The sequence below is a fragment of the Mobula hypostoma genome, chromosome 9 (assembly GCF_963921235.1).
Source record: "Mobula hypostoma chromosome 9, sMobHyp1.1, whole genome shotgun sequence".
NCBI classification, from domain to species: Eukaryota; Metazoa; Chordata; class Chondrichthyes; order Myliobatiformes; family Myliobatidae; genus Mobula; species Mobula hypostoma.
In genome coordinates, this window is record NC_086105.1 from 149,478,279 (window position 1) to 149,505,661 (window position 27,383).

At 48.6% G+C, this 27,383-nt stretch overlaps 1 protein-coding gene across 1 annotated transcript in view; it reads left to right on the forward strand.

Annotated features, from left to right (window-relative positions):
- trap1 (TNF receptor-associated protein 1) overlaps window positions 1–27,383 on the forward strand; it is a 61,609-nt gene that overhangs the window by 24,121 nt on the left and 10,105 nt on the right. Inside the window, exons 9-17 of the mRNA XM_063059453.1 lie at window positions 66–221; window positions 3,144–3,264; window positions 14,014–14,083; window positions 16,789–16,936; window positions 18,566–18,751; window positions 22,046–22,184; window positions 22,490–22,575; window positions 26,122–26,267; window positions 26,449–26,521. Coding sequence (XP_062915523.1) covers window positions 66–221; window positions 3,144–3,264; window positions 14,014–14,083; window positions 16,789–16,936; window positions 18,566–18,751; window positions 22,046–22,184; window positions 22,490–22,575; window positions 26,122–26,267; window positions 26,449–26,521 — 1,125 coding nt within the window. The remainder of the gene's footprint in view (window positions 1–65; window positions 222–3,143; window positions 3,265–14,013; window positions 14,084–16,788; window positions 16,937–18,565; window positions 18,752–22,045; window positions 22,185–22,489; window positions 22,576–26,121; window positions 26,268–26,448; window positions 26,522–27,383) is intronic.

The following is a 27,383-nucleotide window of genomic DNA, read 5'->3' on the forward strand; positions in this document are numbered from 1 at the left end:
GCAGGGTACGACCCATCAGCCTGAGTGACAGCCGGTTAACTGCATTCAGTGTCTGTGCATTTCAGGCTCTCTGGATGATGGACCCCAAGGATATCAGCGAGTGGCAGCACGAGGAATTCTACCGCTACGTTGCAAAGGCTTACGACAAACCGCGCTACGTTCTGCACTACCGGACGGACGCCCCCCTCAACATTCGTAGCATCTTCTACGTGCCGGACATGGTGGGTGGTCAGGGCTCTGACCCACAGGTGACTGGTCAGGGTGGGGGGGTAGATGGAGCAAACGTGCCCCCATTACTGAACCCCTGGAGTTTCTGTAAAGCAGCAATCAAGCTTGCGTTTATACCATCTCATTCACCCCAGGGAGTTCGGGGTGCTCTGAACCAGCTGGAAAAAGGAAAGGTGGAATTTAATATTGACAACTGTGAGGTGTTGCACTTTGGGAGGGCAAAATAGAGTAGGGCTTGCACAGTGAGCAATTGGGCACAGGGGAGCGATCGGGCACAGGGGAGCGATCGGGCACTCTGAGTGATCGGGCACAGAGCGATCGGGCACAGGGGAGCATTTGGGCACAGTGAGTGATCGGGCACAGTGAGCGATGGGGCACGGGAGCGTTTGGGCACAGTGAGCGATCGGGCACTGGGGAGCAATTGGGCACAGTGAGCGATCGGGTACTGGGGAGCGATCGGGCACATTTGGAAAGTGGTGAAATGATCGGACAAATTCAGCATGGATTTGTGAAAGGAAAATCATGTCTGACGAATCTCATAGAATTTTTTGAGGATGTAACTAGTAGAGTGGATAGGGGAGAACCAGTGGATGTGGTATATTTGGATTTTCAAAAGGCTTTTGACAAGGTCCCACACAGGAGATTAGTGTGCAAACTTAAAGCACACGGTATTGGGGGTAAGGTATTGGTGTGGGTGGAGAATTGGTTAGCAGACAGGAAGCAAAGAGTGGGAATAAACAGGACCTTTTCAGAATGGCAGGCGGTGACTAGTGGGGTACCGCAAGGCTCAGTGCTGGGACCCCAGTTGTTTACAATATATATTAATGACTTGGATGAGGGAATTAAATGCAGCATCTCCAAGTTTGCGGATGACACGAAGCTGGGTGGCAATGTTAGCAGTGAGGAGGATGCTAAGAGGATGCAGGGTGACTTGGATAGGTTGGGTGAGTGGGCAAACTCATGGCAGATGCAATTTAATGTGGATAAATGTGAAGTTATCCACTTTGGTGGCAAAAATAGGAAAACAGATTATTATCTGAATGGTGGCCGATTAGGAAAAGGGGAGGTGCAATGAGACCTGGGTGTCATTATACACCAGTCATTGAAAGTGGGCATGCAGGTACAGCAGGCAGTGAAAAAGGCGAATGGTATGCTGGCATTTATAGCGAGAGGATTCGAGTACAGGAGCAGGGAGGTACTACTGCAGTTGTACAAGGCCTTGGTGAGACCACACCTGGAGTATTGTGTGCAGTTTTGGTCCCCTAATCTGAGGAAAGACATCCTTGCAATAGAGGGAGTACAAAGAAGGTTCACCAGATTGATTCCTGGGATGGCAGGACTTTCATATGAAGAAAGACTGGATGAACTGGGCTTGTACTCGTTGGAATTTAGAAGATTGAGGGGGGATCTGATTGAAACATATAAGATCCTAAAGGGATTGGACAGGCTAGATGCGGGAAGATTGTTCCCGATGTTGGGGAGGTCCAGAACAAGGGGTCACAGTTTGAGGATAAAGGGGAAGCCTTTTAGGACCGAGATGAGGAAAAACTTCTTCACACAGAGAGTGGTGAATCTGTGGAATTCTCTGCCACAGGAAACAGTTGAGGCCAGTTCATTGGCTATATTTAAGAGGGAGTTAGATATGGCCCTTGTGGCTACGGGGATCAGGGGGTATGGAGGGAAGGCTGGTACAGGGTTCTGAGTTGGATGATCAGCCATGATCTTAATAAATGGCGGTGCAGGCTCGAAGGGCCGAATGGCCTACTCCTGCACCTATTTTCTATGTTTCTATGTTTCTAAACAGAAAACAGAATTAAAGAAAGAGGCAGGAACCGAGGAAAACTTGAATTAGTTTTGTCTTTACTTTTTGCGAGATGCACACATTTGACGTGGTGACACGACGTTTGCCGTTCACGGACTTTTACAACCCATTGGGAGCTTGGGCTTTACTCTTTGGAGAGGAGGAGGAAGAGAGGAGACATGATAGAGGTATACAAGATAATAAGAGGAATAGATGGAGTGGATAGCCAGAGCCTCTTCCCCAGGGCAGCACTGCTCAATACAAGAGGACATGGCTTTAAGGTAAGGGGTGGGAAGTTCAAGGGGGATATTAGAGGAAGGTTTTTTACTCAGAGAGTGGTTGGTGTGTGGAATGCACTGCCTGAGTCAGTGGTGGAGGCAGATACACTAGTGAAGTTTAAGAGACTACTAGACAGGTGTATGGAGAAATTTAAGGTGGGGGGTTATATGGGAGGCAGGGTTTGAGGGTCGGCACAACATTGTGGGCCGAAGGGCCTGTACTGTGCTGTACTATTCTATGTTCTATGTTCTGTAATGGCTCACTTAAACAAAAAATGGTTAATCAAGGAATGTGTTTACAATATTACTGAAGTATGAAATACTCTAGAGCCAGGATTTGAGGACCTGAGTTATAGGGAAAGGTGGAATAGGTTTGGACTTTAATCCCTGGAGTGCGGGAGAATGAGGGGAGATTCAATAGAGGTATACAGAATTATGAGGGGTATAGATAGGGTAAGTGCAAACAGTTCTTTTTCCACAGAGGTTGGGTGAGACTACAACTAGAGGTCATGGGTTAAGGGTGAAAGGTGAAAAGTTTAAGGGAAACATGAGGGAAAGTTCTTCACTCAGAGCTGCCAGTGCAAGTGGGGGATGCAGATTTGAATGCAAACATTTAAGAAGAATTTGGACAGGTACACGGATGGGAGGGGTTTGGAAAGTTATGGTCCGGATGCAGGTCAATGGGACTAAGCTGAGTAGAGGCTAGATGGGCGGAAGGGCCTGTCTCTGTGCTTTATGACCACGATGTGCGAGGGCGTATTTCCCTACAGGAGGTGACTTGGGAACGAGGAGTGAAGTAGGAACACTTACTGAGGGTTTCCTCTGTCCCCGTTCAGAAGCCAAGCATGTTTGATGTGAGCAGGGAGATGGGCTCCAGTGTGTCACTCTACAGTCGAAAGGTGTTGATCCAGACCAAAGCCAGCGACATCCTCCCCAAGTGGCTCCGCTTCCTCCGCGGTAAGTCGCTCAGCAACTAGGCACACCCAGCGGAACGTTCCGTGGGCTTGTAGCAATCATTTGTCACAAGCACATCAAAACATACAATGAAATGTGTTGTTTGTATCAGTCTGAGCAAGTGTCAACAACCTCTGGCACCAACATAGCACGTCCATAATCTACTAACTAACCAGTACGTCTTTGGAATAGAACACAGAACAGACCCTTCAGCCCACAATGTTGTGCCAACTCTCTAACCCCTTCCCTCCCACATAACCCTCCATTTCTCTATCGTCTATGTGCCGATCTAAGAGACGTCCCTAATGTATCTGCCTCTACCACCAGCCTTGGCAGCCACCACTCTCTGTGTAAAGAGCTTACCTCTAGCATCCCCCATTATACTTCCCTCCCTGGGGAAAGTCTGGCTGCCCACTCAATCTGCTCCGCTTCTCATCCTGTACACATCCATCCTGCTGTAAATCTAGTCAAGAAGGAAAGAGGAACTTACGAAAGGTTCAAAAAACTAGGTAATGATTGATATTTAGAACATTATAAGGCGAGCAGGAAGGAGCTTAAGAAAGAAATTAGGAGAGCCAGAAGGGGCCATGAGAAGGCCTTGGCGAACAGGATTAAGGAAAACCCCAAGGCATTCTACAAGTATTGTGAAGAGCAAGAGGATAAGACGTGAGAGAATAGGACCAATCAAGTGTGACAGTGGAAAAGTGTGTATGGAACCGGAGGAAATAGCTGAGGTACTTAATGAATACTTGGCTTCAGTATTCACTACTGAAAAGGATCTTGGCGATTATAGGGATGACTTGCAGTGGACTGAAAAGCTTGAGCATGTAGATATTAAGAAAGAGTATGTGCAGGAGCTTTTGGAAAGCATCAAGTTGAATAAGTCACTGGGACCAGACGATATGTACCCCAGGCTACTGTGGGGGGCAAGGGAGGAGATTGCTGAGCCTCTGGTGATGATCTTTGCGTCATCAATGAGGACGGGAGAGGTTCCGGAGGATTGGAGGGTTGCGGATGTTGTTCCCTTATTCAAGAAAGGGAGTAGAGATAGCCCAGGAAATTATAGACCAGTGAGTCTTATTTCAGTGGTTGGTAAGTTGATGGAGAAGATCCTGAGAGGCAGGATTTATGAACATTTGGAGAGGCATAATATCATTAGGAATAGTCAGCATGACTTTGTCAAAGGCAGGTCGTGCCTTACGAGCCTGATTGAATTTTTTGAGGATATGACCAAACGCATTGATGAAAGTAGAGCTGTAGATGTAGTGCATATGGATTTCAGCAAGGCATTTGATAAGGTACCCCATGCAAGGCTTATTGAGAAAGTAAGGAGGCATGGGATCCAAGGGGACCTTGCTTTGTGGATCCAGAACTGGCTTGCCCACAGAAGGCAGAGTGGTTGTAGACGGGCCATATTCTGCATATTCTGTGGTTAAGAAGGCATATTCCTTGAAGAATGAATTGGGAGAAATTGTTATGGGAAACAGAGAAATGGCAGACGAATTTAATAAGTACTTTGGATCTGTCTTCACTAGGGAAGACACAAGCAATCTCCCAGATGTATGGATGGGCCAAGGACATAGGGTAACAGAGGAACTGAAACAGATTGACATTAGGAAGGAAACGGTGATGAGTAGACTAATGGGACTGAAGGCTAACAAATCCCCAGGTCCAGATGGTCTGCATCCTAGGGTACTAAAGGAGGTGGCTCTGGAAATTGCGGATACATTGGCGATCATTTTCCAATGTTCCTTAGATTCAGGATCAGTTCCTGAGGATTGGCGAATGGCTAATGTTATCCCACTTTTTAAGAAAGGAGGGAGGGAGAAAACAGAGAACTATCGCCCTGTTAGCCTAACATCAGTAGTGGGGAAGATGCTAGAGTCCATTATTAAAGATGAAATAGCAGCATATCTTGATAGCAGTGATAGGATTGGGCCAAGCCAGCATGGATTTACCAAGGGCAAATCATGCTTGACTAATCTGTTGGAGTTTTTCGAGGATGTAACTAGGAAGATAGACGCGGGAGATCCAGTGGATGTGGTGTACTTTGACTTTCAGAAGGCATTCGATAAGGTACCACGTAGGAGATTGGTGGGTAAAATCAGAGTTCATGGCATTGGGGGGAGGATATTGACATGGATAGAAAACTGGTTGGCAGATAGAAAGCAAAGGGTAGCAGTGAATGGGTGTTTCTCGGAATGGCAGGTGGTGACTAGTGGGGTGCCACAGGGCTCGGTATTGGGACCACAGCTGTTTACGATTTACGTCAATGATTTAGAGGAAGGCATTGTGAATAACATCAGCAAGTTTGCTGATGATACTAAGCTGGGTGGCAGTGTGATATGTGATGAGGATGTTAGGAGAATTCAAGGTGACTTGGATAGGCTGGGTGAGTGGGCAGAAACTTGGCAGATGGCGTTTAATGTGAATAAGTGTGAGGTTATTCACTTTGGGAGCAAGAACAGGAAGGCAGATTATTATCTGAATGGTGTGGAGTTAGATAAGGGAGAAATACAAAGAGATCTAGGAGTACTTGTTCATCAGTCTCTGAAGGTGAATGAGCAAGTGCAGCAGGCAGTGAAGAAGGCTAATGGAATGTTGGCCTTTATTACAAAGGGAATTGAGTACAAGAGCAAGGAAATCCTTTTGCATTTGTACAGGGCCCTGGTGAGACCACACCTGGAGTATTGTGTGCAATTTTGGTCTCCAGGGTTAAGGAAGGACATCCTGGCTGTGGAGGAGGTGCAGCGTAGGTTCACTAGGTTAATTCCTGGGATGTCCGGACTGTCTTACGCAGAGAGGTTAGAGAGACTGGGCTTGTACACACTGGAATTAAGGAGATTAAGGGGGGATCTGATTGAGACATATAAGATTATTAAGGGATTGGACAAGATAGAGGCAGGAAATATGTTCCAGATGTTGGGAGAGTCCAGTACCAGAGGGCATGGTTTAAGAATAAGGGGTAGGTCATTTAGGACAGAGTTGAGGAGGAACTTCTTCTCCCAGAGAGTTGTGGAGGTGTGGAACGCGCTGCCTCAGAAGGCAGTGGAGGCCAATTCTCTGGATGCTTTCCAGAAGGAGCTAGATAGGTATCTTATGGATAGGGGACTCAAGGGTTATGGGGACAAGGCAGGAACCGGGTATTGATAGTAGATGATCAGCCATGATCTCAGAATGGTGGTGCAGGCTCGAAGGGCCGAATGGTCTACTTCTGCACCTATTGTCTATTGCATGGAGGTCGGTGACCAGTGGTGTGCCTCAGGGATCTGTTCTGGGACTCTTGCTTTTCGTGACTTTTATAAATGACCTGGATGAGGAAGTGGAGGGATGGGTTAGTAAATTTGCTGATAACACAAAGGTTGGGGGTGTTGTAGATAGTGTGGAGGGCTGTCAGGGGTTATAGCGGGACATCGATGGGATGCAAAACTGGGCTGAGAAGTGGCAGATGGAGTTCAACCCAGATAAGTGTGAGGTGGTTCATTTTGGTAGGTCAAATATGATGGCAGAATATAGCATTAATGGTAAGACTCTTGGCAGTGTGGAGGATCAGAGGGATCTTGGGGTCCGTATCCATAGGACACTCAAAGCTGCAACGCAGGTTGACTCTGTGGTTAAGAAGGCGTACGGTGCATTGTCCTTCATCAATGGTGGGATTGAGTTTAGGAGCTGAGAGGTAATGTTGCAGCTATATAGGACCCTGGTCAGACCCCACTTGGAGTACTGTGCTCAGTTCTGGTTGCCTCACTACAGGAAGGATGTGGAAACCATAGAAAGGGTGCAGAGGAGATTTACAAGGATGTTGCCTGGATTGGGGAGCATGCCTTATGAGAATAGGTTGTGTTACGAGAATACACATAAAATTAAGATGTTTGCTGGCCTGGGCTAGCATCAGTGGCATCAGCAGTTGGTCTGCCACCTGCCCTCAGGGGAAGGAGAGATAAGGAACAATGGAGCAGCGTCTGGAGATGTGTAATGAAGGGATGTGGGAGGAAGAGCTGTCTGGAGCGGCTCCCCCCTTTGAACCCTGAACTGTTTGAAGTGATGGACAGGCGATACCCCAGCAAGGGGATAAAAAGGGACAGGTTCGCTAAGACAGAGACACACGCCACCCGAGGTAACGAGACCCTGGAAGCGGTGCGCTTCTCACGAGTGGGTGAGAAGTACCGGACAACAACAAGGGTGGAAAGGTACGATCAGCGGGAACCCGGTGTGTGTCCGCCCTTGCCTGGGTGCCGGGTTCACTGCAGAGGATCGACCGCATCTGGAGGAGGGGTCACAGTCGGTGACCTCAGGTGACATCACCAAGGACCCGCCCAAAAGCTGTTTGTGAGCCATCTCGCTGGTCTGTGAGCCATCCCGCTGGTCTGTGAGTGAAGCAGTGTTCTGAATGATCAGTTGTTCCTATTCTGTCTCTCTTCCCCCACCTTGTCCATCGCCATGGCAACGATTACTGCGAACTGAACTACAAACTGGACTGAACTTTGAGTCATTTTGAAATTGGTCATTTACCCCTAGACAACGATAGAGCTTGATTGATGCTGTTATCTTAATTCTGTGCACATGTGTGGTTATCATTGTTGAATTGTTGCATTTATTATCCTTTCGATTACTGTGTTGCTTATTTCTTTAATAAAACTTTCTTAGTTCTAGTACTCCAGACTCCAACTGAGTGATCCATTTCTGCTGGTTTGGCAACCCAGTTACAGGGTACGTAACATAAGTGGGGGCTCGTCCGGGATTTTGAACGCTAAATTTGGGACGGAGTAAATTGATTGGGTTAAAATTCCCGAAAGAAAGAAAAGACAAACAGCAGAAATGGAGGTTGAGGAATTTATAAAGGCGCCGACCTTGGAGGCATTAGAGGATGCCAGGAAATCGGAATTGATAGCTGTGGCAAAACGGGTGAATCTTGCTAAGGTGAAGTCGACAATGAGGAGAGAGGAGATACACAGAGCTATTGTAGAGCACTATGTATCTAAAGGTGTGTTTCCCCAAGGTGAGCTGGGGGAGGTGTCTATTGAAAAACCTGCTGGAGACGCGGTACAGGTACAGCTTGAAAAACTGAGACTCGAGCACGAGTTCCGGGTACGGCAGTTAGAAAGGCAGGAGAAAGAGAGAGAGTTAGAAAGGCAAGAGAGGGACAGACAGTTGGAGAGAGAAGAGAGAGAGAGGGACAGACAGTTGGAGAGAGAAGAGAGAGAGAGGGACAGACAGTTGGAGAGAGAGGAGAAACAGAGGGAAAGGGAATTTGAGCTGGAGAAGTTAAAGATAAGGGCCGAGCAGGGGCTCGTGCCGAACCAAGGTGGAGGGTTCCGGGCGACCCAGGAGGTTAGGCTGGTTCCCCCATTTGACGATACCGATGTGGATCGGTACTTTCTCCATTTCGAAAAAGTGGCCATAAGTCAGGAATGGCCGAGGGATAAGTGGGTTGTCTTACTTCAGAGTGTACTGAAAGGGAAGGCCCAACAAGCTTACTCCGCTTTATCCGCGGAAGATGCCCAGAAGTATGAGGTGGTGAAGGAGGCCATCCTCAGGATTTATGAGTTGGTCCCGGAGGCATACCGGCAGAGGTTCCGGAATGCGAGGAAGCGGTGGGACCGCACGTATTTGGAGTTTGCTCGCGAGATGCAAACATATTGTGAGCGTTGGTGCGCCTCGAAAGGGGTAGAGGGGGATTATGACAGACTGCTGCAGCTGATTCTGATTGAGCAGTTTAAAGGTTGTGTCCCTGAGGGTATGAGACCCTACCTCGATGAGAAAGAGGCAGCCACGTTAGCCGCAACTGCTAAGTTAGCGGATGAGTATGCGTTGACGCATAAAATGAAGGTTGCCCCAAGTAAAGGCTACCAGAAGGGTAGTCAGGACGGCGGGGAGAGTCCACCGGAAAAGTCAGAAAGTAAGCCGGGGACTAGTGAAAAGGATAAGGTAGACCGGGAGCAGTCTGGTAGGAAGTCTCCTGGGGTCGTCTGTTATAATTGTGGGAAAGTCGGACACTTTGCGTCCAGGTGCTTTGCCCCAAGGAAGGAGACGGGGAAAGGAAAAGCGGAAATTTTGAATGGCTGTATTGAGCTGTTAAGCGAACCGCTAGGGAAGGACAGGTCTGAAAAAGTCCAGGAAGGGCGCGAGAGGTTTATCTCGGCCGGACTGGTGTCAGTGAAGGAGAGGTTAAAACCAGTTCCAGTGCGGATCTGGAGAGACACGGGAGCGTGTCAGTCACTAATACTGAAGAGTGTGTTAGAGTTTAGCTCAGAGACCCAGACTGGGGAGGTAGAGGTCAAAGGTGTTGGGGAAGGGACAGAGTCAGTCCCTTTGCACCAGATACATTTACAGAGCAACCTGGTCTCTGGACTAGTCACGATCAGGGTGAGGTCCGAATTACCGATGAAAGACGTGGAAGTCTTGCTCGGTAATGACATCGCCGGAGGAATCGTGTTCCCAGTCGTGAGATTGACGGGTCAGCCTGCCAGCATGGAGGCCCCGCCCGCGATGGTGAATTTGGCTGAAACATTTCTGCCAACCTTGTATGAGACAGGGTGTAGTGAGATAAGAGGTAGTGAGGGAGCTGGGACGGACGTAGCAGTAGCCAGGAAAGAATTTGTGCAGACGCAGGAGCGAGACGAGGGGCTGATGGTTTTTGCCGAGACCGCTCTCTCTGACACAGCCTTGACAAGCTATTGTGCGGAGGAGGAAGTGCTAAGGAAGAAAGGGAAATCAAGTACAGTGCCCGCAGATGAGGAATGGGGGGTGGTGCAAAAGAGTTATGGGGATGAGGTTTTTAACATGGCCCACGAGGTACCCCCCGGTGGACATTTTGCGGTGCTGGAGGAAACAGTTGGTGGAATCATGAAAGAGATTTACCGGCTGCCCAGGGGGAAGAATGTTATTGATCATGACCGACGCGAACTGAGACGGTCACCAGCTTTTGATATGCTAACAAACCTAGTCGGTGTTAGCGCGGAAATCAATGAAGCTAGGGGCCCCTTGATAAGAGGAAAAAACCATTTTGAAAAGATTAGGATGGGATCGGTCAGATGGGAGAAGGCTATTGTTTTGGCCAGGTCTACTGATAAGGTCTCTCCCTTAATCCCCGAAGGAGTAATTAAACGACTCGCACCCATGTGTTTGATTGTCCCGAGGAAATGCAAAGAACTGGGACGTTGGGTTATGTCTGTTACAATAGGGCAGCCAAGTAAACAACACCCATATTTTTCGAGTAATTCAGTGACTAAAGGGCTGATGAACACAGAGGTGTGTATTGGCAATTTAACACGGCTGTCTGAAGCCAGCTTGATAGTGAACCTTGGAAAAAATGAATTCGGCCACACGAATGTCACTTACCTGGGAATTGTGGTGACACAGGGGCAGCTGGCAGTGATGCAAGCTACAGTGCAGGCTATCGCTGACCTCCCAACCCCGACAGACAAGAGGGCCCTCAGAAGGCTTTTGGAGATGGTGGGGTACTGTAGGAAGTTTTGCAATAACTCTGCGGTCAATACCCGTCCCCCTCCTACTAAGCCCTTGCGAGAGAAAATTGAGTCGGAATGGGACGACCCTTGTTGTTGTGGTCCGGGACAAAACCAAATGAGAGGTTACATTGGTCGCAATTCATCAGTGTTTTTGGCCACTATGAAGTTTGCTGAGTTGGAGCCTGGTCTAAGGGATTATTAATAACACGTGTAAAAGGAACAGAAAATGTGATGACTGTCTGTCAAGGTGTTGACAGCTTCAAATTCTCTGTATTAGCTAAATAACTGTTAAAGATGTATATTGTGTATGTATCAGATAATGTAGTCATGTTTGTAATTTTTACCTCCCGGTAAAAATCCTTAAAGGGGGGAAGTGTTACGAGAATACACATAAAATTAAGATGTTTGCTGGCCTGGGCTAGCATCAGTGGCATCAGCAGTTGGTCTGCCACCTGCCCTCAGGGGAAGGAGAGATAAGGAACAATGGAGCAGCGTCTGGAGATGTGTAATGAAGGGATGTGGGAGGAAGAGCTGTCTGGAGCGGCTCCCCCCTTTGAACCCTGAACTGTTTGAAGTGATGGACAGGCGATACCCCAGCAGGGGGATAAAAAGGGACAGGTTCGCTAAGACAGAGACACACGCCACCCGAGGTAACGAGACCCTGGAAGCGGTGCGCTTCTCACGAGTGGGTGAGAAGTACCGGACAACGACAAGGGTGGAAAGGTACGATCAGCGGGAACCCGGTGTGTGTCCGCCCTTGCCTGGGTGCCGGGTTCACTGCAGAGGATCGACTGCATCTGGAGGAGGGGTCACAGTCGGTGACCTCAGGTGACATCACCAAGGACCTGCCCAAAAGCTGTTTGTGAGCCATCTCGCTGGTCTGTGAGCCATCTCGCTGGTCTGTGAGTGAAGCCGTTCTGAATGATCAGTTGTTCCTATTCTGTCTCTCTTCCCCCACCTTGTCCATCGCCATGGCAATGATTACTGCGAACTGAACTACAAACTGGACTGAACTTTGAGTCATTTTGAAATTGGTCATTTACCCCTAGACAACGATAGAGCTTGATTGATGCTGTTATCTTAATTCTGTGCACATGTGTGGTTATCATTGTTGAATTGTTGCATTTATTATCCTTTCGATTACTGTGTTGCTTATTTCTTTAATAAAACTTTCTTAGTTCTAGTACTCCAGACTCCAACTGAGTGATCCATTTCTGCTGGTTTGGCAACCCAGTTACGGGGTACGTAACAGTTGAGTGAACTCGGCCTATTTTCCATGGAGCGACGGAGGATGAGAGGTGACCTGATAGAGGTGTATAAGATGATGAGAGGCATTGATTGTGTGGATAGTCAGAGGCTTTTCCCCAGGGCTGAAATGGCTAGCACGAGAGGGCACAGCTTTAAGGTGCTTGGAAGAAGGTACAGAGGAGATGTCAGGGTTAAGTTTTTTATGCAGAGAGTGGTGAGTGTGTGGAATGAGCTGCTGGTGACGGTGGTGGAGACGGATACAATAGGGTCTTTAAGAGACTCCTGTACAGGTTCATGGAGCTCAGAAAAATAAGGGTTATGGGTAACCCTAGGTAATTTCTCAGGTAAGGACATGTTCGGGACAGCTTTGTGGGCCAAAAGGCCTGTATTATGCTGTAGGTTTTCTTTGTTTCCATCAAGTCACCTTTCATTCTCCTTCACGTGAGAGGAAACCAGAGCACTGAGAGAAAACCTACGAGAACATACAGTCTCCTTACAGAGAGCATTGGGAGTTGATTCCCAATTGCTGGTGCTGTAAAGCATTACGCTAGCTGCTACACCAGCATGTCACCTCCAGCCCCTCGACTCTGCTTTCCCAGTGAAGAAGCCTGGGACTGGTATCGCTGTAACCTTGTCTCCACGTTCCTGCCTCACAGTTACTCTTCACCTCTTCTGCTTTGGTCCAGAATTCGGGCCTCTTCGCCCTTCCTGTCCTGCTGAGTTCTGCCAGCGTTTTGTGTGTGTTGCTCATCTCATCTTTTTTAAAAGGGTGAAACAGTGACTCCAGGCTCTCCTACCAAAACAGGTATCCACTCCACTCTCACCCTGTCTAAACCTTTTCATTCGATACCCTTCTTTGGGGTTACAATCCCAATCTGGCCAACCTTCCCTCATGAAACACCTCCCGGTTCTTCACACCAGTGTGCTGAACATCTGAATTGCTTAATGTATTCAGAGCCTTCCCTATGTAGGGTTTTTATCATGTCCAGTGTCCAGGATTAGGGATGCCCTGTGTAACGTGTAACCTCCCTACTTTTGTATTCAAATTTCCCCGATAATCAATACTAAACATTGTGCCAACGTTCCTAGTTATTGCTTACCTTTGGGAATTGTGCGGCAGAATCTGCAGGAAATTCCTCAGAATCTTGGCGTTCTGCCCTCTCACCATTGATAAAACGTGCTTTCGATCTTTCTCCAGGTTACCCTCACTTACTGATCGTCCACTCACTCCACATCGATATTTCATGCCCCCTCCCCGGTAGTCACTCCTGTCCGCTTCCCAGCCTGCTCTCCTCAGCCATGGGGTTGAAGCACTGCTGACTGTTGTGACAGGACTGGGACGGGTTGTGGACTCCAGGCCAGTTTATATCTCATGGGAAAGGCTCTGCAAGTTGCCCTTTCCCCACACCTACATCCCTTCCAACCAAGCCCCTGAAGTCAGAATCCCGTTAAGGTCCAGGGGTTGCTCACGAGTTCTCTCCCCTCTGTCAGCACCACCTTCTCTTCTGTTAGAGTTATAGAGCTGACAGTGTGGATTTCCCAACCTGACCCTGGTGCACACCCCACGTTTGCTCCATATCCCTGGAAGCAAGTTCCCAACCTTGTTTATGCCATGGACTCTTACCATAAACTGAGGGGTCCCGTGGAGTCCAGGTTAGCATCCCCTGCTCCTCCATGCACGTACCTATCCTCTTGCTTGTTTAATGATACTAATGCCCCTGTCTCAACCACTTCCTCTGACAGGCAGCTGATTCCGTACACTCTGTGTGACAAAGGTGCTTCTCGGGTTCCTTCTAAATCTTTCCCCCTCTCAGTCTCAATTGATGCCCCTTAGTTTTGGTCTCTTTTACCCTCGGAAAGAGGCCGGTACCATCCAGCTTGCCTTTGCTAATGTTAATATTCCTGCTCTGGCCAAGTATCAGAGAGTCCCACACCACCGCTGGCCACAGACAGCTGCCTCTCTCTGCCGCCGCCGCTGTTGTTGCCTGGCCTCCTCGCATGGACTGACACTTGCCCTGGTGTGTGTTTGCTGCAGGTGTGGTTGACAGTGAGGACATCCCCCTGAACCTCAGCAGAGAGCTGCTTCAGGAGAGCTCGCTCATCAGGTACGCGGAGCTGGGTCCGAGCCGGGGCCGGGGGCGGGTCCCTCGAGGAGGGTGAAGAGAGAGATTGGCGCAAATACACTGAAACATACAATGAAATGTGTCGTTTTGCATCAACGTAACCTGAGGACACGCTGGGGCAGCCCGGAGGTGTCACTACACTGCCAGTGCCAACATAGCATGTCCACAACTCAACACACACCAAAGCTGCTGGTGGACGCAGCAGGCCAGGCAGCATCTCTAGGAAGAGGTACAGTCGACATTTCGGGCCGAGACCCTTCATCAGGACTAACTGAGGGAAGAGCTAGTAAGAGGTTTGAAAGTGGGAGGGGGAGGGGGAGATCTGAAATGATCAGAGAAGACAGGAGGGGGAGGGATGGAGCCAAGAGCTGGACAGGTGATAGGCAAAGGGGATATGAGAGGGTCATGGGACAGGAGGCCCAGGGTGAAAGAAAAGGGGGAGGGGGGAAAAACCCAGAGGATGGGCAAGGGGTATAGTGAGAGGGACAGAGGGAGAAAAAGGAGAGAGAGAAAGAATGTGTGTATGTAAATAAATAAGGGATGGGGTATGAGGGGGAGGTGGGGCACGAGGGGGAGGTGGGGCATTAGCGGAAGTTAGAGAAGTGGATGTTCATGCCATCAGGTTGGAGGCTACCCAGACGGAATATAAGGTGTTGTTCCTCCAACCTGAGTGTGGCTTCATCTTTACAGCAGAGGAGGCCATGGATAGACATATCAGAATGAATTAAAATGTTTGGCCACTGGGAGATCCTGCTTTCTCTGGCAGACAGAGTGTAGGTGTTCAGCGAAACGATCTCCCAGTCTGCGTCAGGTCTCATCAATATATAGAAGGCACATCGGGAGCACCAGACGCAGTATATCACCCCAGCCGACTCACAGGTGAAGTGTTACCTCACCTGGAAGGACTGTCTGGGGCCCTGAATGGTGGTGAGGAAGGAAGTGTAATCTCTTACTATCTCTTCTTTCAGTCAGTCCTGACGAAGGGTCTCGGCCTGAAACGTCGACTGTACTTCTTCCTATAGATGCTGCCTGGCCTGCTGCGTTCACCAGCAACTTTCATGTGTGTTGTTTGAAATTCCAGTATCTGCAGATTTCCTCGTATTTGCCCACAACTCACTAACACTAACCTGTACGTCTGTGGAACGTGGGAGGGGACTGGACATCCACACATTCACAGGGGTAACGTACAAACTCCTTACAACGGTGTGAGTTGAATCCCACGGTACAGTTGGTGCTGTAAAGCGTTAGGGCTGACTGCTGTGCCCATGTACCGCCCATCATTCCTGCCGTGCCTGCGAGTTAGGGAGACCTCTGGAGCACAGGAAGAGGTCATCCTGCCACTGACAGTGGATCAGATCTTTCCCGCTGACATACTGCTGTGACACCCCCTCCCCTCGCTAACCCCCACCACCACATACACCTCATGCTCACACCCCCCGTACATGCACTTCCTCACAACTCCCCACGCGTGTGCACTTCCACACCCCACACACCCCCTCCCACACACACACACCCCACGCACCCACTCCCACACACACACACCCCCCGTACACGTACTTCCTCACAACTCCCCACGCGTGTGCACTTCCACACCCCACACACCCCCTCCCACACACACACACCCCACGCACCCACTCCCACACACCCCCCGTACACGTACTTCCTCACAACTCCCCACGCGTGTGCACTTCCACACCCCACACACCCCCTCCCACACACACACACCCCACGCACCCACTCCCACTCCCACACACCCCCCGTACACGTACTTCCTCACAACTCCCCACGCGTGTGCACTTCCACACCCCACGCACCCCCTCCCACACACACACACCCCACGCACCCACTCCCACACACACACACCCCCCGTACACGTACTTCCTCACAACTCCCCACGCGTGTGCACTTCCACACCCCACGCACCCCACACACATACACAAACAAAAGCACCCACCCTTCCCGTTTCAAACATTTAGTTCCAAGCATCGCCCATACAGCTGGCTCTCATCATCTCGTGAGGTTTTCCTGCTCCAAACTCCAGGTATGGGATCTGAGGCAGTGGAGCCAGGCAGAGAGATCCCTGGTTGGGAGGGTCAGAAGGTGGCGTCCATTATTAAAGACCCCTCCCCACCCAGGACATGCCCTCTTTTCATTACTACCATCAGGGAGGAGGTACAGGAGCCTGAAGACACACACTCGACAGCTCCTTCCCCTCTCAATGGTCCATGAACACCTCAGTAATTTTTCCTCTTTTTTACACTGCCTGTTTAATATATGTAGTACTTAATGTAATTTAAAGTTTTTTTAATCATTCTGTACTGCAGCTGTATAATAACAAATGTTGCCACATATGTCAGTGATATTAAACGTAATTCTGATTGTGGGTGAAGGGGCAGTAGTCCAGATAGTGGAAGAGGGATCTAACTCTCAGACTCCCAGCATAGTGTCTGTAAACGTTTGAGGCAAATCTGGTGACAAACTTCCCGTCAGGGACTTTCACCCTCCCGGCCGGTTCTTTAAACCCCAAGCTGGGGTCTCCCTCTGCCTGGGTTCCCCACCCCTCCTGTTACTCAACTATAGACGGTTTTGGTGGATCTCCTGAGATCCCCCTCTCCCCCCACCGCGGTTCAGATCTTGGGTGGGGGCTTCTCCCTTGATCTGTGTCTCACCCCGTTCTCTTTCGGCAGGAAGCTCCGAGATGTTCTGCAGCAGCGAGTCATCAAGTTTTTCCTGGACCAGGGGAAGAAGGAGCCAGAGAAATTCCTCAAGTTCTACGAGGATTACGGCTTGTTCATCCGCGAGGGGATAGTGACATCAGCTGAGCAGGATGTGAAGGTCTCCATCTGATTCCAGAGAGGGAGTCACTCCTGTTACTGGGTTGATTTTGTACAGGACAAGGTTGTGAATTCTCTCTGACACTGGGACCGGTCCCAGTGGGGCAGAGCCTGTCAGGGATAGCGAGAGCCTTTAACCTCTGGTTGGTCGGCAAGAGGGAGATGGAGAATGTTATCTTGGAGCAGCCACACTCACACCACCCTCTGAGTGCAGAGATTCTCCCTCTGGTTGCCCTTAAATATTTCACCTTTCACCCTTAACTCATGACCTCTGGTTGTAGTCTCACGCAACCTCAGCTGAAAAAAGCAGTTTGCATTTACTCTATCTATACCCCCTCATAATTTTGTATACCTCTGTCAAATCTCATTCTCCTATAGGAATAAAGTCCGAACCTATTCAACCTTTCCCTTTAACTCAGGTCCTCATGTCCCAGCAACATCCTTGTAAATTTTCTCTGCTCTCTTTCAATCTTATTCATGTCATTTTAAAAAAACAAATTATAACAATGTTATCTGGACTAGACGGGTTGGGTTATAAGGAGCGACTGGGCAGGCTAAGACTGTTTCCTGGGTACGAAGGAGTGTAAAGGATGACCTGGTAAGAGGTTTCAAAATCCTGAGGGACATTGACAAGGTAGATGGTGTTGGATCCTGATACTTCTGTAATCCATGGGTTCTTCAGAAGTCAAGAACGAGATATAAAAGTTGGTGCTAATCGTTTTAGAGTAAAAGTACAGTAAATAGGCCATTCAGCCCATCTAGTTCATGCTGGACTGTTTAAACCACCTAGTTCCAGCGACCTGCACCTGGACCATGTCACTCCATACCCCTCCCATCCACAGATTAACCCAATGTTGTCTTAAATGTTAAAATCAAGCTCACATGCACCACTTGTGCTGGCAGCTAGTTCTACACGCTCACCACCCTCTGAGTGAAGTTTCCCATCATGTTCCCCTTAAACATTTTACCTGTCACCCTTAACCGGTGAACTCTTGTTGTAGTTCCACCTAAGTTCAGTGGAAAAAGCCTTTATTAAATGTTACACATAGCACATGTAGTTAGAATAGCACATACAGATACACAATGATAACAGAGAGCAGGTCCCTTTGTGTCACACCCTGTAAATTGATGGTGTATGGGATGTTGTCCTGGAGCCATGTTTCTGCAAGAACCAGCACGCACCAGTTGCTCATCTCACACTCCTGCAGCCTCAGCTAAATGCAATCCAGCTTGTCCTTCATCGAGTGAATGCCAGAGAGCAGCACAAAGGGAGGGTCCAGAAGTACCGAGATAATAACAATTCTAATTCTACACCCTAATCCAACAATGGTCGTAGTCTTTTCCCAGGAAAGGAGAGGACACAGGTTGAGGGTGAGAGGGAGAAGGTTAAAGTTGAGACACCGGAGGCTGCAGGAATCTGGGGTGTGAAACAAACTCCTGAAGGAATTTGGTGGATCGAACTCAGATCAGTGAACTGGGCAAAGCCCGGGCCCTGAAGTGGTGGTCTCAGACCCATTTGTCACAGTCCTTTGCCCTGTGGCCCTGCCAGATTAACCAGAGCTACTTGAGCAGCTGTTGTTGCTGGCCAAGACCAGTCTACTGATTCTAACCGGTGCCTTGCTCATTCCAGGAGGATATCGGAAAACTGCTGCGATTCGAATCGTCGGCGTTGCCGGCTGGTCAGGTGACCAGTCTGGCAGAGTACGGCAGCCGGATGAAGGCAGGGAGCCGGAATATTTATTACCTCTCCGCACCGACGCGGGAGCTCGCCGAACACTCGCCGTACTTCGAGGCCATGAAGAAGAAAGAGATGGAGGTGAGGAGGAAGTATGGGAGGGAGCAGCCTGGATACCAGCCAGCGTTCAGAATCAGGTTTAAGATCACTGACGTGTTCTGAAATCTGTTGTTTCGTGTCAGCAGTGCAGTGAAATACTTAAAATATACTCGAGGTTCATTTTAGTGTCAACATATGTAGGTGCAATACAACTCTAATATCAGTCTTCTCCAGATAGCCATGAAATACACATGAAAAAGTAAAAGAAACAAAACTCACAGACCCCAGAATCCCCCACTCCTTCCCTGCAGAAAAGAACAGCGATAATAACAATCCCAGAACGCCCTTCCCTGCTGAAAAAACAGTAACAATACAATCCTCAATCCCCTCCCTCACTGAAAAAACAGTAACAATACAATCCCCGATCCCCTCACTCACTGAAAAAACAGTAACAATACAATCCCCGATCCCCTCACTCACTGAAAAAACAGTAACAATACAATCCTCAATCCCCTCCCTCACTGAAAAAACAGTAACAATACAATCCTCAATCCCCTCCCTCACTGAAAAAACAGTAACAATACAATCCTCAATCCCCTCCCTCACTGAAAAAACAGTAACAATACAATCCTCAATCCCCTCCCTCACTGAAAAAACAGTAACAATACAATCCTCAATCCCCTCCCTCACTGAAAAAACAGTAACAATACAATCCCCGATCCCCTCACTCACTGGAAAAAACAGCAACAATAACAATCCCAGATCCCCTCCCCGCAGAAAAAACAGTAACAATACGATCCCCAATCCCCTCCCTGCAGAAAAACCAGAAACAATAACAATCCCTGACCCCTCCCAGAGGGAAAAAAAGCAGCAACAACCCCCTCACTCGCAGAAAAACGCAGTGACAAATGCACTGCATTCTCAACCCTCCCCTGCAGAAAAAAGTGACCAACCCTCTCACTTGCAAAAAAGGACAGCGACAGCGGCATCAAAAAACCCCTAGCCCCCACCCATATACAAAGAACTTACAGATTACCCACCCGCCGATCAGCCACAAGAAAAGAAAATGCGGAAAAACTGAAGGAGACTGAATAGAGTACAGTCCAATCACATAAATCTCAGAACTCACACCTGGTCCAAGTGGTGGCCCCGTTGGGAGCGATCACTGACACTCTGACCCCGTTGGGAGTGATCACTGACCCTCTGGCCCCTATGGGAGTGATCACTGACCTTCTGGCCCCGTTCGGAGTGATCACTGACCCTCTGGCCCTGATGGGAGTGATGGCTGACTGGGTCCGAATGCCGTTGACCTGATGGCCTCCGTCGGGAGTGCTCACTATTAGGGTCTGGAGGGCTTCGCCTCGATGCTTCAAGATGGAGTCATTCGTGACCCTGCACCGTGTCTTTTTTTCCAAGTCAGCTTGTGTTCTCGGTCCTTTTCGGGCTTTCATCTCTGATCTCCACGGGGCAGCTCTCTGGACATAGCACGGTGTTGGATATATTGATCAGGATCCAAACTCTACACAACGACACCAACAGTTACCATACACACACACATTACACAAGAACAATAGACGGCTTAGAAAAAGTGAAATAATTTAAAAGATTTTCTATCTGGCAGATGTCATCCAAGGGATCATCGTTCACTGGCACCATCTTGACTGGAATGCTGTAAATTACAATAAGAAATATATGTTTCTTTTAAATTCTGTGAACATTGCAACAAGAGAGCAAAATACTGAGGTAGTGTTCATTGTCCATTCAGAAATCTGATGGCGGGGGTTGAGAAGCTGTTCCTAAAATGTTGAGTGTGTGTCTTCAGGCTCCTGTCCCTCCTCCCTGATGGTAGCAGTGAGAAGAGGCCGTGTCCTGAGTGATGTGGGTCCTTAATGATGGGTGCTATGTTTTTGAGGTGTCCTGGGTGCTGGGGAGGCTAGCGCCCATGATGGAGCTGGCCGAGTGTGCAGTCCTCTGCAGTTTTTCTTGATCTTGTGCATTGGCCCCTCCAGACCAGACACGATGCAGCCAGTTCGAATGCTCTCCATGGCACACCTGTAGAAATTTGTGAGAGTCTTTGGTGACATTGCAAAGGGGGTGACTAGTGGTGCTCTGCAGGTCTCGGTGTTGGGACCACTTCTTTACATGTTATATGTCAATGATCTGGATTGCAGAAGTGATGGCTTTGTTGCCAAGTTTGCAGATGATACAAAGATAGGTGGAGGGGCAGGTAGTGTTGAGGAAGTAGGGAGTCTGCAGAAGGATTTGGACAGATTCGAAGATGCAATGTCAGGAAGTGTATGGTCATGCCCTTTGGTAAAAGAAAGATGTAGGTTATCTTCTAAACAAGGAATGAATTCAGAAATCGGGAGCAAAGGCACTTGTGTAAGATTCCCTGAAGGTTGAATCGGTGGTACGGAATGCAAATGCAATGTTAGCATTCATTTTGAGAGGACTGGAGTATAACAGCAAGGCTGTAATGCTGAATGAGGCCTTATAAGGCATTGGTCAGGCCACATATGGAGTATTGTGAACAGTTTTGAGCTCAATAGAAGGGATGTGCTGGCATTGAAGAGGGTCCAGAGGAGGTTCATGAGAATGATCCCAGGAATGAAAGGGTTAATATATAAGGAGCATTTGATGGCTCCGGGCCTGTACTTACTGGAGTTTAAAAGAATTGGTTGTGGGGGGGGCGGGGGAATCTCATTGAAACTTACTGAATATTGAAAGACCGAGATAGAGTGGATGTTGAGATGATGTTTCCTATAGTGGGGGAGTCTAGGACCAGAGGGCACAGCCTCAGAATAGAGGGATGTCCATTTGGAACAGAAATGAGGATAAATTTCTTTAGCCAGAGGGTGGTGAATCTGTGGAATTCATTGCCACAGGGAGACGTGGAGCTCAAATCATTGAATGTATTTAAAGTGAAGGTTGATAGGTTCTTAATTAGTCAGGGCAATGAAGGTTACAGGGGGAAGGCAGGAGAAAGGGATTGAGTAGGAAATTAAATCAGCCACGATGGAGTGACGGAGCAGCCTCGATGGGCTGAATGGACGAACTAGGCTCCTATATCTTATGGTCTGCTGGCCACACAGCGAGCAAGCTGTTGCCTGGTGATCAGAAATGTGGCCTCTATGTTCGTCCACTGGCACCACCCCACAACCCAGCACTTTCACAGAGACCCACACTAGTCAGTGTGGCTCAGGTCTATGTGTTTATCCAGGACTCGCGGGGGTAAGCCTGCGGTCGTCCCAGAAACACCTTGCACGTGGCGGGTTTAACCTGGTCCTCCCCCTGCCCCTCCCGTGACAGGGGTTTAACCTGCCCCTCCTGTGACAGGTCCTGTTTTGCTACGACCAGTTTGATGAACTGACCCTGCTTCACCTGCGCGAGTTCGACAAGAAGAAGCTGATCTCGGTGGAGACCGACATCGTGGTGGATCACTACAAGGAGGAAAAGTACGAGGACAGCAAGACAGGTACGCTGCCCAACGGGGCCTCAAGGCGAGGTCTTTTTCTCTGTACAATGTTTGTATTTGGTCGCACTTTTTAGTGCATGTTACTGCTGCCGGCACTTGACCGGTTTACACTGCTTGTGTGCCTGTTTCTGTGTCAAGTTACATACGTACGTCCATGTACATGCTGTGCTGGTACAGAGGGACAGGCGGACTCTGCCGAGGAGAGGGGGTGGGTGTACACAGAGACAGTCGGTCTCTGCCGAGGAGAGGGGGGTGTCTGATGCTCCTGCTGGCTACACTGACAGGAGAATTACTTCTCATTTCAGCGGCTGAACGTCTGTCCGATGCCGACGCTGAGGGGCTCCTGGCTTGGATGAGGAACGGCCTGGGAGAGCGGGTGACAAACATCAAGGTAAGAGAGCGGACATTGAGCACTAACGTGGAAAAGGGTCCTTTCAGCCCACCACACTCATGCTGGTATCCAGCACCCATCTGTACTGATCTCACCTCCCAGAAGTTGTGCAGGGGGACTTGGGAGTGCTTGTCCATGAATCACAAAAAGTTGGCTTGCAGATACAACAGGTTATTAAGAAGGCAAACGGAATGTTAGCCTTCGTTACTAGAGGGATTGAATTCAAGAGCAGGGAGGTCATGCTGCAACTGTACAGGGTACTGGTGAGGTCGCACCTGGAGTACTGTGTGCAGTTCTGGTCTCCTTACCAGAGGAAGGATATACTGGCTTTAGAGGCAGTGCAGAGGAGGTTCACCAGGTTGATTCCAGAGATGAAAGGGTTAACCTATGAGGAGAGATTGAGTCGCCTGGGACTATAGTCTCTGGAGTTCAGAAGAATGAGACACAAAATTTTGAAAGGGATAGATAAGATAGAAGTAGGAAAGTTGTTTCCATTGGTAGGTGAGATTAGAACTAGGGAACATTGCCTCAAGATTCAGGGGAGAAGATTTAGGACGGAGATGAGGAAACTGTTTTTCCCAGAGAGTGGTGAATCTGTGGAATTCTCTGCCCAGGGGAGCAGTTGAGGCTTCTTCACTGAATATATTTGGGATACAGTTAGATTTTTACATAGTAAGAGAATTAAAGGTTATGGAGAAAAGGCAGATGGATGAAGCTGAATTTACGGATCTTAGTGAATGGCGGGGCAGGCTTGATGGGCCGGATGGCCTGCTCCTGCTCCTATTTCTTATGTAAGTTGGATCATGACCTCCAGGCCTCATCTAACTCTCTCTCAGGCAGTATGTTCCACAAGCCAACTAGGTGAACATCTTCCTCCGACCCTCTCTGCGTCTCCTCCCCTCACCTTAAGTTTGCTTGTTCTAATTGTCTGACTTGTTTTTAAAGCTCTCAGTGGTCTGGGACCGGAGTATATCACAGAATCATTTTTGTTCTATAATCCTGCATGAGCCCTTGGGTTTTCTTCCATCGGTCTCTTAAATTTAAACAATCTCCCTTATAAAATAATCGGCAGCTCAGATTTTTTGAACCACACTCCTGAACTGTGGAATTCAATACCTAAAACTACAGTAGTGTACAAAGTTTGTGAACCTGGTTTTCATGTTTGCATTTTAAACCATTGTAAAGCACTTTGAACTACATCATTCTGTAAATAAGTTATTATTAATGAGTGTCCTCTGATCAGCTCAGGGCCTCTGACAGTACACCCACACCCATTCATTCTGTCTAACCTGTTGGAGATGCCTCTTCCAGGCCAGGTACAGCTGCATGAGGCTTTACAGAACCAGCACCCCAGGTTCAGTTCCTGCTGTTGTCCATACAGAGTCTGAACGCTCTCCCCGTGACGTGTGGGTTCCCTCTGGCAGCTCTGCTTGCTGCTGGAGGCCTTGGACTGTATTAGTCATTGACACACAGTGATGCATTTCACTGTATATTTTGGTGCACATGTGACAAATAAAGCTAATCTTAGATTCCATACCCAATAGACCTCCCTGCTCCAAATAAGACAAACCCCACGACCACATATAGTAGCTGATAAAAAAGACTCTCAGTCTTCAGGCAAAATCTGCCACCTTCCACAGATGCTGCCTGACCTGTTGGGTGTTTCCAGCATTTATGTTCTTGTTACAGCACTAATTGTTTCCTTTAAATAGTTTAAATTATGTTTGTCATGTCTAACAAAGGAAATGTTGGATTCTAATGTTTTTTATCCAAGGTTCTTTCTGAAGTCAAGAAAGAGGCATAAAACTTGTTGCTTCTCAATTGTTTTATTCAGCACGAGTAGAACAAAGAATCGGAAATGGAGAGAAACAGGTCTAGTAGGGGAAGGAAAGAAGCAGTAAAAGATGGAAGACCATAGAGACATTCCATTCATATGTAATAACAATTATACAGTCTAATCGAACAGAAATAACCCACACTGTCTGTTAGAAGTTAACCAATCAGAGCCCCTATTTAAATGACGCAATAGCAGAGTTTCAGAGAACTGTAACCATTGGGGACACACTAAGGAGCATACTAAACGGTTACTTGTACATAGATAGAAATGTTTTAGAGAAGCTGGGATAAATTGTTAAACTGCAAAGAAAATAGCAATTAAGCAGTCTACTTAACAGAATAACTGGCACCATTCTGACACTCCATTAACGATAGAGATGGGAGGGGTGAGTGTTCGTGACACTCCATTAGGGACAGTGATAGCAGGAATGCCTATGAGATGGCTGTCAAGAGCATCTTGTGCTTGAGCCTACTCAAGTAAAGCTATCCAGTAAAACTATTGAGTAAAGGCTATCAAAAACTGAGTGTGTAATAAATCAGGTCTTATTAGGGAGCTTAATGTAATGGAACCCTTAGGAGTCAGTGATCATAACATGATTGAATTGGTACCGCAATTTGAGAGGGAGAAGCATAACTCACGTGTATCGTTAGCACAATGGAATAAAGGGAATTACAGAGGCATGAGAGAGGAGCTTGCCCAGGTGGACTGGAGGAGGATACTGGCAGGGACGACAACAGAGCAGAGATGGCTGAAGTTTCTGAGCTAAAGGGTTCTTTTACTTTAAGACTCCCAGAAGGTTAATTTACAGGTTTAGTCTATGGTAAGGAAGGCAAGTGCAATGTTGGCATTTATTTCAAGGGGAACAGAATATAAAAGCAAGGAGATAATGCTGAGGCTTTATAAGACACTAGTCAGGTCACACTTGGAGTATTGTCAACAGTTTGGACCCCGTATCTCAGAAGGGGTGTGTTGTCATTGGAGAGAGTCCAGAGAAGGTTCATGAGGATGACTCCGGGAATGAAGGGGTTAACATACGAGGAGCGTTTGGCAGCTTTGGGCCTGTACTTACTGGAATTTGGAAGAATGTGGGGGATCACATTGAAACCTGCCGAATGTTGAAAGGACTAGATAGGGTGGATGTGGAGTGGATGTTTCCTCTGGTGGGGGTATTCAGAACTAGAGGGTACAGCCCCAAAATTGAGGGGCGACCTTTCAGAACAGAGGCAAGGCAGAATTCTTTTATCTAGAGAGAAGTAAATCTGCTGCATGCTCTGCCCCAGACTGCGGTGGACTCCAAGTCTGTGGGTACACTTAGGACTGAAGTTATCCTTTCCTGATCGATCAGGGCGTCAGATGATATGGCAAGAAGGTAGGTGTGTGGAGTTGAGTGGGATCCAGGATCAGCCATAATGAAATGGCGGAGCAGACTCGATGGGCTGAATGGCCTAATTCTGTTTCTATGTCTTATGGAATGTTTTCAGGGAGGGGTGAGTGTTCCTCACCGTTAGTGATGGGGGTGGGAGGAATGTTTTGGGGGGGGGGGTTGTGATTATTTCCGTTACACTGATGGGGGTGGAGGGAATGTTTTTGGACACGGGAGAGTGTTTGGGACATGGTGACTGACATTGTACAGAATTTCTCCCCTCCACACCCCTCTGTCCATCAGGGCTGGGACTAACCCGTGCTCTGTGTTTCTCCTGTGGTCACAGCTAACACCGCGCCTGGACACACACCCAGCAATGGTGACCGTGCTGGAGATGGGGGCCGCTCGGCACTTCCTGCGCACCCAGCAGCTTGCCAAGTCCAGTGAGGAGCGGGCACAGATCCTGCAGCCTACCCTCGAGATCAACGGCAGGTAAGGCCCCACTCCCCACCCCAGTCCAAAGGCAGAGGGCACTGGGGAATAGAGATTCACATCCCTCCCATACATCCTACCCCATCTCCCCTTCCCCATCCTCCTCCTGGTAGGAACGGAGAGGAGGGAGGCGGAGGGGTTGAGGTGCTGCTATTTATCAGGCTGCTAACTTCTCTTCCAGTCACATCCTGATTAAGAAGCTGAACGAACTGCGGGACCGGGACCCTGAGCTGGCTCGCCTGCTGCTCGACCAGGTGAGGCGTCCGTTACCGGTTTTCCAATCCTTCATTCTGTTACACATTACCGTGACCTCGTTCTGTTACACATTACTGTGACTTCATTCCGTTGACCATGTTACCATTGCTTGGTATCAGTGGGTAGCGCAGCTGCCTGGCAGCACGAGCGACCCTGGGCACTGTCTGTGTGGCGTTTGCACGCTTGCTTGTAACTGCGTTGGTTTCCTCTGGGTGCTCAGCTTCCTCCCACATTCTAATGAAATGGCATTGGGTTAATTGGCCGCTGTAAACTGCCCCAGTGTGTAGGCAAGTCAGTGGGAACATGGGGAGGATGCAGGACGCAGATTCAGACTCATTTAGTTATCACGCGTACAGAGAAACGTGTTTGTGTTACTGACCACGACAGCTAAGGATGTGCTGAAGGCAGCCTGCAAACATCACATGTTCCAGCTCCAGTATAGCATGACCACAGCCCGTGTACTGATATAGGATTAGTGGGTCCGATGGGCTGAAGGGCCTGTTTCTGTGCTGTTTGCTTGTATAGAGGCACTGAGCATGTGAAGCTTTAAGAGCCATAGACAGGGCATGTCAGGGGGGCCGGGCTGTGTTTGTAGCCCTGAGGAATGTTTAACACTTCGCATCAGTAATGTACCGGTCAGCTGCAGTGGACTGGAGTCTTTGCTCTGACCGAGGGGATTTAGATAGAATCCGGGGCTATGTGGACTGGCACAGGCGAAGCCAGCATCATCTTGAATAGTGGGGCAGAGCTGACACCAAGACAGCGGGATTCCAAATGGTTCACGGAACTTTTTGTTTACCTGGATGACATACTTGTCACCAGTGCACCCAAATCCGAACACATGTCTCGTCTCCATGCGCT